This window comes from Callithrix jacchus, chromosome 5, assembly GCF_049354715.1.
Source record: "Callithrix jacchus isolate 240 chromosome 5, calJac240_pri, whole genome shotgun sequence".
Classification (NCBI taxonomy): domain Eukaryota; kingdom Metazoa; phylum Chordata; class Mammalia; order Primates; family Cebidae; genus Callithrix; species Callithrix jacchus.
Genome location: NC_133506.1, coordinates 154,342,268 through 154,357,668, shown reverse-complemented (window position 1 = coordinate 154,357,668; position 15,401 = coordinate 154,342,268). Strand labels below are relative to the sequence as shown.

General features: G+C 31.6%; 1 protein-coding gene across 13 annotated transcripts in view; it reads right to left on the bottom strand.

The window, feature by feature from the left end:
• Positions 1-15,401, bottom strand: part of NBEA (neurobeachin) — a 730,940-nt gene that overhangs the window by 558,839 nt on the left and 156,700 nt on the right. For all 13 annotated transcript variants that reach the window (XM_078375287.1, XM_078375291.1, XM_078375289.1 and 10 more), the window contains 2 exons: positions 4,478-4,630; positions 3,158-3,326 (listed from right to left, as the gene is read on the bottom strand). In XM_078375287.1, coding sequence (XP_078231413.1) covers positions 3,158-3,326; positions 4,478-4,630 — 322 coding nt within the window. The remainder of the gene's footprint in view (positions 1-3,157; positions 3,327-4,477; positions 4,631-15,401) is intronic.

Sequence of the window (15,401 nt, the reverse complement as noted above, 5' to 3'; positions counted from 1 at the left end):
AGCTGACTATGTGCAAGAGAGAATTTATGGTTCCCTAAGCCAAAAATACTGTCTGGCCTTTTGCAAATAAAGTATGCTAACTGTTGACATAACACATTGAATACGTAAGTCCATACTGATATAAAAGATAGATAGATAGATGATAGATAGATAGATAGATAGATAGATAGATAGATAAGAGTAGAGGAGTAAAACAAGTTCTTCCCTACAGTAGATTTGCTAACTTAATAAATGTCTTAGAAAACATCATCATTTGTCAGTCATCACAATAAAGATACTTTCTAGCAAGAATCATCAATGAACTAAAACAAGCAGGTGAAACTTTGTTGAAGAACAGGATATTTATATAGTTTCAATGTATTTCTTCACAAAATACTTATTAATTACAAAAGAAAAATAAATAATTTTATAATGAAGAAACCTGGAAGATAACATCTTAATCAAATGTTTAAACTTAACATCACTTGTAAAAGGACAACTCAACATCATGCATGTCCTTGACAGGATACAAGGAGACAGACACAGTATGACCTCTATGTTATTTCTTGCAAAAATAAAAAACCTGAATCATTATGAACAATTAGAAAATTCAATTTTTAAGGCAATTGAAAAAATAACTGGTCTGTATTCTTCAAAAATGTCAAGGTTCTGAAAGACAAGGAAATTGTTTAAAAAACATTCTACAAAGAAACTAAGCACAAGATATGATCCTCAACAGACTTAGGGCAAATGATATCTCTTTTTTCCTAGAAAGGACATTATTGGTGTAATTAGTGAAATTTAAATGGGGTCTTTGAATTAGATGGTAATATTGTATCAATGCTAACTTCCTGATATTAATGGGTATCCTCTGGTTATTTAACAAAGTGCCTTTACCTTTCAGGAAATACACAATATTTAGAGATGAGAAGACATAATATCTAAACTTTATTATTAATTGATTCAGAAAAAAATATGTATATGTATCTGTAGATGTGTTTATACATACATAAAATGAAAGCATGGGCCAGGTGAGGTGGCTCAAGCCTGTAATCCCAGCACTTTGGGAGGCCGAGGCGGGTGGATCACAAGGTCAAGAGATCGAGACCATCCTGGTCAATATGGTGAAACCCCGTCTCTACTAAAAATACAAAAAATTAGCTGGGCACGGTGGCGCATGCCTGTAATCCCAGCTACTCAGGAGGCTGAGGCAGGAGAATTGCCTGAACCCAGGAGGCGGAGGTTGCGGTGTGCTGAGATCGCGCCATTGCACTCCAGCCAGCCTGGGTAACAAGAGCGAAACTCCGTCTCAAAAAAAAAAAAAAAAGAAAGCATGAGAGAATAGTAAAGCCTAAGTGGTAAGATGTAAAATCTTGAGAATCTAGTGAGAGACATATAAGAATTCTTTACGCGGTGTTTCATTTTCTGTTCTTGTGTCAGTTTGCTGAGGATGACGTTCTCCAGATTCATCCATGTCCCTACAAACGACACAAACTCATCATTTCTGATTGCTGCATAATATTCCACTCATAGACGGGTGATGAAAAATGAGAACACATGGACACAGAAAGGGGAGTACTAAACACTGGGGTCTATTGGGGGGAAAAGGGGAGGGCCAGTGGGAGGGGGAGGTGGGGAGGGATAGCCTGGGGAGAAATGCCAAATGAGGATGAAGGGGAGAATGAAAGAAAAGCACACTGCCATGTGTGTTCCTACGCAACTGTCTTACATGCTCTGCTCATGTACCCCAAAACCTAAAATCCAATAAAAAATTAAAAAAAAAAAAAAGAATTCTTTACGCAATGCTGACAATGTTGTAACTTTTCTGTAAATTAGAAATATTTTAAAGTAGAAATTATTATGTGTGAATATATGATTTGTTTAGACTAGAGAAAACGCTATCATAGTGTAGCATTTAAGAATGAGGTCTCTGAGTCAGATAGGTGGCTATGATTTAAATTTGGGTGCTGTTCAGTTTGTACCAACTTTCAGCTTCCTAATCTTTAAAATGAGTATGACGCTAAAAACAAAGTTATATATAGATGCAGTCTTACGTATGTATATGAATATGTCTTATCTATAATTACATTATATATATTGTTAAACAAATTAACATGTAGAGTGCTTGGCAGGAAAATCCAATAAATTTTAGGAATTACCAACTTAAAAGCAATGGAAGAACTAATAAGACAAAATAACGAATTTGAATATAAATAACTTCTAAAGCCCCATGAACAAAACAAAAAGAGATAAAAGCTTATAGAAATATTAACATAGAAAATGCTATTTTTCCTTATCAAAGGGATTATAAAACTGTAATATTCAATGTTATTGTGAGCACGCTAAAGGAAGTATTCTAACACACTACTGGTAAAACTGTAAAATAATATGATATTCCTGAAAAATTTATAATATTTGTCATTAGCCCCTTTCTCAGTAATTGTAAACAAATCAAAGATGGAGGTAAACACAGATATGAATGAGAGAATCCTATTATTTATAGAATCAAAACTTTAGAAACAATATAAATGGTACATCCCCTTACATTACTAAATTGAGCTGAGAAAAAGAAAAATTGAGAAAAATCTCAATTCTATAATTTAAAAATTTAAATATTTTTAATGCAAAACATGCCAAAATCATATTAGTAATTATTCTTGGGGTCACAAGCATATTTTTTCTTCTGTATTATTTTATTTTCTATATTTATTGTATAATTTTAAAACTGGCTGTATTTTTAAAACAAGAAAGAAAACACAGTGAAGAATTAAATTACTTTCCACTACAGTCAGAACAAAAGATAAATTTGGAATAAAATATGAAGAAATGTAACAATCTAAAAATGTTGAAAGCAACTGATGTACTAGAACACACCTGTTATAACCAATATCATTTATCTGTTTTTAACATTATGAATGTACCTCCCCAAATAAAAAAAAATGCAGACTGGCTAAAATAAACACTATTATTGCTTTTTACCTGACTTTATTCCAAAATAATTTAATACTGAAAAGCATTAAAGTTCTTTACCACAAACAATTTTCAATATGCCAGTCTGCCACATAAGAAAGAAAACATTTCAGTGACTTCATAGCCATGCACACTGCTCACTCTAACAGTACTCAGAATACAAAATAATCACAGACAAATGTAAACATAGTGGAAGTGCTGTACATACCTAATCCTTTAGGTGTAATCCCACTACTGTCAGCAGGATTAATAACCCAGTAGTAATATTTTAAGGTGTGCATTAGCTGTAATACTGTTCCTACTCTGCGTATGGTTGTGTAGATGGTAGCAGTTCCAATAAATTCAGCAGACAAATACGTATACAGGGAAAGTTGAACCTAATACAGAATATTAACAGATCATTAAAATAAATGTAAAATGCTTCATGTGCTTATATTGTAAATATACATACAGTTTTAATTTAAATGCAAATTAGCAAAGGCCAAGAAATGACCATTTATTACGAGGATAAAAATATCAACTATCTTCTTCAGTATTATTTATTTTTTAATATATAATCTGCAATTAACATATTCTAATAAACTTATAAAGGTAGTCTAATAGTGGCAATTGATTTTTAAATGATTTAATAATTTATTGATATTAATCTGATAAAAAGATTAAAATATTTTAAAAGTCAACTAAAGCTCTTAAAGTACATTTCACTAGCTTTCAGTGTATAAATTCCTTCAGAGCAACAGAACTAACATCAAGTCAGCTAAAGCATATCTGAAAAAGCATATATTTTTGTCATATATCCTAAAAGTTCATGTAATTTCAAATTCTCCTTACCTATGGCCATAATATATAGTTGGCTTTTACAATCTGACCATGTGTGCATAGAGATGGCAAGCCAGACATCTTGCTTAAAAGAATTCTCAAAATTCAGATTTGGGCTTAGCCAATAATTAATAAGATGAACCATAATAAAAATGAAAACTTAAACATTATCTAACTCAGTGAGATATTTTTAAACCATAAAAGGCAGTCAAAATCAAAATATCCCTCATTACTGATTTCTACAAGGACTAAATCCTGGTATACAAAATAATAAGAATTTTCTGTTATCTGGGAAAATATTTCTTTCATATATTTATTTGTAAATATTATTTACATGTCATGATACAAATTCTGCCCTCAAAATGAAAGCAATTTTCTAGCAAAATGATCACAGTCATGATAAATTTAGTTATCTGTTCTCTTTCCCTGGTCTCAAAAACTGGCATAGCAAATTCTCTTCATTGGTAAGGTATGTATCCCATCTAAAGATGTTTGAATGCAGTGTTACACAAAGATTATTTTTTACCTATAGTTTCATTTATTTTACTACTTATAAGTATTTTGATCTCCTGATAGTGCCTAACACAACTGCAGCAGATTAACTAAAATAAGCTAAAATGTTCAAATGTTTTCTACTGGTACTTTAGATCCAGCCACTATAATGTACAAAATTACACTAATACAAACTAATTGAGTATGAAATTCATACCTTTGCAGGTGTATGTATCCAGATGGCTGGGTTAAACAAAATGTGATCACAAAGCTGCTTCAGCAAAGGGGCTCCATGAGACAAACCATCAAGGTATTTTGCAAAAGATAAAAATTGCTCCAAGACAGCTCTAGTTATATGAACTCTTGAAGACTAAGAAAGCAAACAGAAAGTCTAGCTTGAAATATCCAGAATATCAAATTGTATAACTTCTGACTTAGCATAAGCCCACATGAATTTTTCATATGGTATCCCTAATAAATATGAAATAAACATTTATATTTTCTTTGCTATTAAAATATAATCTTATTAAGAGATCTAAACTTTCAGCTACTTCTTTGAGTGACATCTTGTTATCTGAAGCCCTTTCTAAGACAATTACAGACAAATAATTCAAGTTAAACAATGCTACTATTAAGTAAAGCTAAAGAAATGAAATGATATAAATAAGAATAACTTAATTTCATCTTTGTAGAAATTGATAGATGAGAACCTAGACATAGAAATTAAAATAGTGACATTGTTTAAAATAGTATTTACAGTATATAAATATATAAAATATTGCTTAAAATATTATTTCATTTGCCTTCTCTTCTCCATAAATAGTCTATCACTGGATGATATATTATGCTTCCACAGCTTCATATAACACCCTATCTATGCTGAGTGTTCACTTCAAGAATTTTCAACTGCTATTACCATGTACCTATTACCAATGGTATTTAAACAACAATCTCTCCAAATTGAAACCAAACCTTAAAGCTGCACCATCCCATACAGTAGCCAGAAGCCCCATGTGGCAATTGAGCTGTTGTAAAAAAGTTGCAATTTAAAGTGAGATGTGTTGGGCTGGCCACAGTTGCTCACACCTGTAATCCCAGCACTTTGGGAGACCGAGGCGGGCAGATCACAAGGTCAGGAGTTTGACACCAGCCTGGCCAGCACAGTGAAACCCTGTCTCTACTAAAAATCCAAAAAATTAGCTGGGCATGGTGGCAGGCACCTGTAATCCCAGCTACTCAGAAGGCTGAGGCAGGAGAATCACTTGAACCCAGAAGGAGGAGGTTGCAGTGCACCAAGATTGTACCATTGCACTCCAGCCTGGGCTACAGTGTAAAACTCATCTCAAAAAAAAAAACAAAAGCAAGTGAGATGTGATATGTTTTAAGTATAAACACACTGGGTTTTTCCAGCTCAGAATTTTTTTTTAAATTGTATTTTCTTACTGAATAGATGTCGAAATGATAAAATTTGGGGGATTATCAAAATAAAATACTAGGCTAAATACATTGTTAAAATTAATATCACCTGTAAATTTTTTACTAAAAAATATTAAATTGCACCTGAGGCTTGAAGTGTATTTTAATTCAACAATACTATCCTAGAATACAATTTCAGATTAAAATGCTGTAATATTAAAAATCCTCTTCCTAATAGCGGATAATTCAAACTCAAATGACAAAAAGTGTATCTTCCTATACAAACCTTGTCTTCCTCATCTCGTGATACTATTTTGTAGCATCTCCATCTTTCCAGTCATAGGGTAAAGAACTACCTACCACTTAACCGTAAAGCACACTTCACACAACACATCTTTCTTCCCATTCTTCAATGACTGAAGTCTGAATATCAGTTTAAGACGATCAAAATTTTTAAAAAGGATAAATGTCTTACCAATTTTACCTGCCATATGATTTAGCTACATTTCTCATGCTCATAATAAGTACAACTCAATAAATTTGACTTAAGTACATCATGAATTTTCACACTTCTACATAAAAGGTCACAAACTAAAATGACTGCAAATAACTAACAACAATGTGTAAACTAGAGTAGGAGACAATGAAGAGTGTTGAGGACCAAAACTAAACCTCTTTGTTGAGTCCCACAAAATATTTCCATAGGCCAATTTCACCCACAGTACTCATGTGCTTCCCTTGCTGTCTCCATCTTTCTCCCCTCGTTTGTAACACCCTTGCATACATTTCCTTTACCTAAAAGGTAGAGCTCAAGACTTTTAGTCATTTAGAAAATATACATGTTGATTACTCACTATTAGTCAAATACTCTCCCTGGCACCGTCAAAAGAGCAGCTAAGAAAACTGAAGAAAAAACTCTGCCTTATTCTAAGAGATGATAGGTCAGGAACATAGAGTAAATAAAATAAAAAGGTAAACTATGTATCATGTTAGAGGTTACTAAGTTCATGGAAGACTATGGAGCAGATAAAACATTTGTAGAAGGATGGTTAACAGGTTTTACTGAGAAGGGGGCATTTAATTGCTTCAAATTATGATAAGGTTAAAAATGGTTTAGCATTAATAGAACTGTGTATCTGACAAAAATATCAATGGTGCTTACATAAGCAGTAACCTACAAAATTCAAACCAAACCGTAGTATACAATTTTCCATGAAAATTTTACAGAAGATTGTACAAATAATCTAAATAAATAGCTGAGTTAATAAAGGAAGAGAACCAAAACAAATATTTGAGTTAAAAAAGTAAAGATTGGGTAATCATATTTAAAGAAATATCAATGAAAATAATACAGTACTTTAAAAATATTTTATTCATAAAGAAATAAAATTTAAAAAGAGATCAATAGTATTTAAAACTTCAGCCAGCTCCTTCACTAATTATAATTTCACATAGCTTCTTATACATTCTATTTTTATTCAATAGTAATGATTTCAAGAGCATGATCTGACACATTCTACTCTTACACTTAACACTCTAAAATAGAATACAGTCAGATCATGTTATTAAACATGCTATGCAACCAGACTGTAGCTCATAAAAATTACTCATCATGTGTTTATAAAGAGTATTAACCTGTATTATAAAATCAAGCTGACTATTATAAATATATCCACTTGATGAATTCATAATATAGAAACAAGTTTGGAACATGGACCATGATATTAAAACATATACCAGAAGCATCACAAGGACTTCCATATTACTAATAAAATAGAATAAACTAAAAATGGACTTGTTGTTTTCACATGTCAATTAATCCTACTGAGTAGTAGCTTTTCACTCTAAAATTATTCTTTAGAAAATACTTTTCTAAAATTGTGTCATTTTATTGACCTACTCAAAATCCTGCTTTTCTGGATTATAAATAGTAGGTAAATGTATAAAATGAACATTCTCTTCGACAGCATGTTACCTTTACCTCTTAGTAGTACTTCTTCCTTCTTCCTTGTGTTACTGTTAGTTTAAAAAAAAAAAAATCTTTCTTTCCTAAGATAAGAAAGGATATTATTTTATTCATCTTTTATCTTCCTTATCATTACCCTAATTTCTCAGGAAATGTTTAACTAAATTAATGTCAAATTCAAAAATAGTGTTAGAATAGAAGAGGTAGAAAAAAACACAGACAGCCTAGGAAAAAAAGAAAAAATATCTATAATTCGGTTTTTAACTGAGTTTCCTTTGATTAACGGTTTTAAAATATTTTTCTATTTTGGTATTTGTTTTCATTTTCTCAAGTAAAGCTATTTTAAAAAGTGATCTATACTTGGACAATTTATAATTATAAATCTGTAACCATTAGATGAAAATACAATTTAAATCTCTTAGAAAACATGAGCTTTGGAATTTAATCTATATACTACTTTTCTGTGGTGACAGGCTACATAATTTTTAAGAAGTACTATATGTGATATGACTAACCATATTTGGAAATAATATCTGAGAAGTTACAAAAAACAGTTACATTATAGCATACACTCCAGAATTAACTCAACCAAATAGGAGCACTGGAAATTACAAAAAGAAACTTCAGTAAAGACAGATTCTTCCAACAATTTAGATTAGCCCATAATGGAACAGGTTATCACAAATATTCATTTTTATTGCAGAAACCATTATACATACACACACATATACATATAACATGTATGATTATATAATTCAATAAATTGTGTAAAACTATTGTAATTATAGAGGTACATTATAAAGTTGTCCATTATCCATTCTGCTCCTCTCAGGACTCTTAGGTTGTACTCCAAATAGCCTAATCCAACAATATTAATCATTTGTTGTTGTTTTGGTGGAGTGATAAGGGAGGTGGCAGACAATGATTATTAGTTCAGAGACTCAGTATCAAAGTTTAGGATCCTCACAGAAACAGTTGGTTCAAAGGTAGGCCAGCTGAGACCTAAGCTAACCAATCAAAATGGAGAGAAGAATCTTGTTCAGTAATTGACAGAAAGGAGCTCTCTTTCTTCACCTGGATATGAAGGTCTACAGCACCACTTCTCCCTGGCAGCCTTGTGACCTCAAACAGTATCAACTTTCGCATAAAATCAACACTGTAGCTGGTACGGCAGAGATAGGAATAAAACCTGGATCTTTGATGACATTACTGAGACCCAGATAACCCAAACAATTTACTGTTTGCTGCCTTACCAACCTTTTGCTGCCTTTCCAAACCTCCCTGTTCTATTTCCATGCTTGGGATGTTCCCTTGCTTCCTAGTTTCCAGTGGGTTTGACTAACCCACTGGAAATGGGGTTAGTCCAATTCCAGGAGTAACCTGGAGACATTAGCTAGAAATTAAAGGACAGAAAGAAAATGAAGTTGGGTATATATTTCCCAGATTTTACCCCTCCAGTAAACTTACACTATACTCTTTTCTTGAAGACCACACTCCCATCAGGTACCCTTCCCCTATAGCTACAATAACTTTCCCTTAAGGTTACGTTAAACACTTATTCCCTTCATCTCTTCAAATCTTGCCAGGCTCTCTGCTTACAACTTTTCAAATACCCTTGCATTAAACTATTCTCAATAAACTAGGTTCAGAGTGCCATCTGTTTCCTGCCAAGAATATAACTGATATGCCATCTAACACTAGACTTTCAGATACATTTGTTAGTACATTTTCTTAAGGTTTAAGATACTTTGAATCAAATTTTCTACTAACCACACAAAAAATATCCTATTGAATACACTGGATAACCACTCAGTTTTCCAGAATATCATATTTTGGCAAAACAAAACAAAACACCTTAAAATTTTTCCATAGAACAGTGAAATTGTTATTATTTAAAAGGCCTCTCATTATACTATCTTCCTTAAATATCTTCTATGACAAGAAGATAAAAGCTAAGTGACAGTTAACCAGTAACCTGTTATTAGTTAATAAATTAAAAATGAAACTTCTATTGCCTATACTATTAATACTAACGTGGCACTGATTATTTCAAAATAACACAATGTGAGTATTCCTCTGAGAAAGACAAAAAAAGTTACTCTTTCTTGGTAATCAGACAAGCATGCAAGTACTTTTCATATACTCAATTCAACAACTACTTTCTGAGTCAAATGCCGTTCTAGGTGCTGAAGACATAAGAATAAGGGGAGAGAAAAAAACACACATACATGTATATATATATATTGCCCCTGTTTTTATGAGGCCTACATTCTAGCAGAAGGAGGCAGAAAATTAGTAAAAAATATAAAACATGCCAGAATGGTACTGTAAAATTTGCAGAGTAGGTAAATAGTGATGGTTATAGAAGGGATACGATTTTATTCAGAATGATCGGAGAATATTTCTAAGGTAAAGCATCATATAAGCAAAATCCTGAATGCAGCATAGAATCAAATTCTGTGATTATCTGAAGAAAGAGTGATGAAAACAATGGGGGAAGTAAATGCAAAAGTCCTTGGGTAAATGCTTACCATTTTAGTTCTTAAGGGAAAGGCGAAAAGGCCTTTGCCTAAAACAGAGAAAGCAAGAGGAGCAGTAAGAGATGACGTAAGGTATAAAGCGTGCAACTTCATTATGCGAAGGATGAAGACTTGAGTAAGATTTGACACATTTTAGGACAACTAGTCTAACTGCAAGTGAAATATGGACTGTAGGTAACCAATGGTGAAAGATGATGATAGTTTGAACTAAGATGATATCAACGAACACGGTAAGGGGTTGAGAAGTAAATAGAGAGTGGTAATTGATTCTGGATATGTTTTGACAGTAAGACAACATAATTACCTGAGAGTTTGGATGTAAAGTGCAAAAAAAATAGAGTGAAAAAGATTTAAATGTTTGGTTTCAACTACTTGTTGAATGGTAACACCACTAAGTAAGATAAAGAACTCTGAAGGATGAAAAATTTGAGAGAAAAATCAGTTTGCACAATTTAGACAAGAAGATTAATAGAAATCCAAGTAGAACTAAAACTAGGAGAAACAATTAAGAGTAATTAATATTGCAGGATCATAAAGGCTGTAGAAGTGGATAATCTCAATTAGAGTAAGGTATTGTGTAGATGGAAAAGTGAAATGCTTTCCTGGATTAATCCAGAACAGTCATCAGAATTCAGAATGATGAAGCAGAACTACTGACGAGAATAAGAAAAAAACAAAGCAAGCCATCACAAAACTCAATGCACGAAAGCATTTCAAGAAGGAAAGAATGCTCAACTGAAATAGTCACAGGTCAAATAAGATAAGGACTGAGAAATAACCACAAGACAGACTTTTAAGGCCACCGGTGACAAACACGAACCATTTTAAAGGACATGTAAGAATGAAAGCCTGGTTGGAACAGGAGTAGATTTAGGAGTAAACGAGAGTCCAGGAATATAAGGAAGGTTTAACATCTGAAAAACAATCAGTGTAATTCACTAAATTAAAAAAATAAAGAAACATGATAATCATCTGAAATACTGCAGAAAAGGTGCTTGATAAAATCCTGTTTATAATAAAGAAAACTCTTAGCAAACTAGAAACAGGTAATTCCTTAATTTAACTAAAAAATCTACAAAAAGTATTTTTTAATCTATAAAAATATCATACTTAGTGGCTAAGTATTAAAAGCATTGCCCATGAGATCAGGAATAAGACAGGGATGGCTACTCTCACAACTTCTATTCAACACAGTATTGGCAGTCTTTAGGTGGCACAACAAGGCAAGGTAAAAGTAAATAAATAAATAATAGAAAGAAAAAAAACGGTCATTCTAAACTGTTATTGTTCACAAAAATTTCTTTTGAAAAAAATCTACAAATGACTAGATTTAACAGATGAGTAGAAAGATTGGTATATAAAAGTTCAACAAAAACATCAATTATTCTATGTACCGGTAACAAATTAAAAATCAAAACTTTTCATTGCTTCTTGGCCATTTGGGTAAGGTCAAGTGTAAAAAACTAATATTTTAAAAGTATCAAACAATATCAAATATCTGGAAATCCATAAAAACAACAAACTATTTCATAAAATACTACAAAAGAGAATCTAAATATATAAAATAATATACCAAGTATATGACTTGAAAGATTTAATATAGGAAAGGTGTCAACATAATATAATAAAAATCCTCATGCTTTTTGGTGGAATTTGATAAGCTCATATATATGGAAATGCAAAGAGTCAAAAAAAGCCAAGGCAATCTTCAAGAACAGCAGTAAAGCTAGATGACATACTCTTAAATATCAGGTCATACTAAAAAGCTATGCAAATTAAAATACCAACGTACTGTCTCAAAGAAAAAAAAATTCCCAGGCATAAATGGTCATCTGATTTAGGGCAAAGATTGGACTGCAATGCAGTCAGAAATCATCTTTTCAAAAAATAGTACGACCAGCTAAATGACATACATCAGGAAAAAAAAAGAACCTTGACCTTTATAACTCATACCATATATAAATTCAATTTCAGATAAATTATGGATCTAAATATAAAAGATAAAACAAAATTTTGAAAAGAAAACAGAATAATCATATGCCTTTGCGATATATATGGGTATAAAATGGACAGGTCATAAAAGAACTGAAAATTTAACCTATATTAAAATTAGTAACTTCTGTTACTAATCAAAAATACTAATTTTTGATCAAAAATCACTATTAAGAGTGAAAAGGCAAGCCTAAGAAGAAGAGATAATTTGCAGTATATATCCAACAAAGTAAGCACATCCTATATCTATATCTATCTATATCTATATCTATATCTATATCTATATCTATATCTATATCTATACACACACACAAAATTTCCACAAGTCAATAACAAAGTGACAGACAACCCAAATGAAAACTGGCAAACAGTTTGAAGAGACAAAAACAGATATCCAAAAAAAAATAAATATATGCTCAACTTTACTGTCATCAGGGAAATGCAAATTAATGTGAGCCAAACAATAGAAGAATATATTTGCTAATCATACATCTACTAAGGGACTAGTATCTAGAATGTTAAAAAAAAAAAAGAAACTCCTACAACTCAATAATAAAAAGACATATATCACAATTTTTAAATGGGCAAAAGATTTAAGACATTTCTTCAAAAAATATATATCAACAAATAGCTAGTAAGCACATGAAAATAGAAAATAAGCACATGAAAAGATATTCAGCATCACTAGTCATCACAGAAATACAAATTTAAGAAATGATACACCATTTCACACCCACTAGGAGGGCCAGAATAAAAAAGAGTTGGTAAGGATGTGCAAAATTTGGAACACTTAACTACGGTTGGTAGGAGGTAAAATGATGGAGTTGCTTTAAAAAACATTAGTAGTTTCTCAAACAGTTAAATATAGGACCCAGGAAATCAACTCCTAGGTATCTGCTGAACAAAAATAAAAACATATATCCACATATAACCTAGTACATGAACATTCATGGCAGCTTTACTCAAAATAGCCAAAAGACAAAAACAAAACAAATATACATTAACTGATGGACAAACAAAAATGTATATACATCTAATGAAATATTATTTCGCCTAAAAAAAGAACAAAATTCTAAACTATGCTATAACATGAATACACACTGAAAACATTATGCTAAGCAAAATGGACCAGAAACAGAAAGACAAATATTATATAATTCCATTTACATGAAATATTCAGAATAAGCAATTCATAAAGCAAAAACTGAATTATGGCTTGACTAGGGGTGGAAATCATGAAAAGACATAGGGAAAATTGATAAAGAAAATGAATAACAAAGAAGATAAAAGATTAATTTTCAATAATTATATATGAAAATGTCTAATCTGATTCAAAATCTAGGAAAAGTGCAAATTAAAACTACAATGAAATATTTTTGCATCCACTAAATTGACATTATAATATTTGAATTCTTAATGTATATTTTCAATTTGAAGGCTTGTATAAATATTTCTAATTATTTGCTAAGTTTTAAAAACAAAAGCTTACTTTAGAATTTTCTGATATATTCTCAGTAAACAGATGATAGCATATTTAAAGGGTGAGTCCTCACAAAAATCCTGTCACACCCAGTAATCTTACAAAGGCATTTCATGTTATCAAATTCATGTTAACTATAGTTCATTATACATTTTCTAAACGATTCTTAATACTCTAGATACAGAAAAAGAGTATTTATTATTTTAAAAAGAGTAACTATTATTTAAAAAAATAAGCCAAACAGCCTTAAGTTTTTAATAATGTTACTGAAAAAATTATCTCGATAAAGAAATGCTACCAATGATCAATCTACTTAACGATTTACCATTCTTCAATTATTAATCCTTAAAGAAAGGTCAGCACTTGTTTCAAAGAAAAGACATGATATATATATAGTATATATAAATACATGTAATATATAAAATAAAGCATATTTTGAAACTTGATTCTTTTTGTAACTAAATGTTCAATTGCATATATATACCACACATTTGTTTATCCATTAATCAATTGATTACACTTCAAATGTAAAACAATTGGAGGTGAAATTAAGACTACTTCAAAATATCCTCTTAATTTTTTTCCAAAGGGAATATATGTCTATACCTTAGTTGAGATTTCACCTCTACTACTTCTCAAATAGTTTCATTTTCAGAGCAGCTGAATATTAAAGATTTAACTAACTGATAAAAAGAGGTCTGAGAGTACTATTGAAGTGCATAGGTATCTGTTATTAAAAAAACACTTATTCATGAAATTCCACTTTAATTTTAAAAAGAAATCACATGATACAACTCTTATAAGACCATAATCAGAAATTCAGCATTCATTATCATAAAAGTACAGCTGTAACTAAAGCAAAAGAAGTCATAAAACAACATAAATGACACAAAATGGGAAAAAGTAAACCCATCTAATTTTTATTGCTTATACTACATATAGATCAGAAAAACTACTTGAAATAGTCATATATATTAAGAACAGGGAAAAAAGGGCACAAAATAATGTTTCTATTACTATAAAATAAAAACTTTGACCATATAATTTAAAAATCATACAAAACTAACAAGTAAATCCATGTAAACTGAGACTTTTATCTTAATAAAAAAGACTTTAAAGAAACAAGTCTATGGCCAGGTGTGGTGGTTCATGCCTATAATCCCAGCACTTTGGGAGGCTGAGGCGGGTGAATCACTTGAGGTCAAGAGTTCAAGACCAGGCTGGCCAACATGGTGAAATCCTGTCTCTACTAAAAATACAAAACCTTAGCCAGGCATGGTGGTGCATGCCTGTGATTCTAGATACTAGGGAAGCTGAGGCAGGAGAATTGCTTCATAGAACTGGGGAGGTAGGAGTTGCAGCAAGCCAAGATGGAGCCACTGTACTCCAGTCTGGGAGACAGAGTGAGGCACTGTCACAAAAAAAAAGGCTAAGTGAGAAGACAGCCAAGAAACAACTACAGTAGTTCCTTCTTATCCCAAGGCAATAGTTTCAAGACCGCTGGTGGATGATGTATTCTACTTTCAGTCTGAGAACCGAGATGGCTACTAAATGACTAATAGGGAGATAGTGTGCACAGCATGAAAAAGCTATCAAAGGGAGGATTCATGTCTTGGGCTTGATGAGGAGAGATGGCATGATACTTCATCACTCTACTCAGTACAGCGCACAATTTAAAAGTTATAAATTGTTTATTCCATTTAATATCTTTGGACTGCAGTTGACCATGGGTGACACTTTAGTAAGT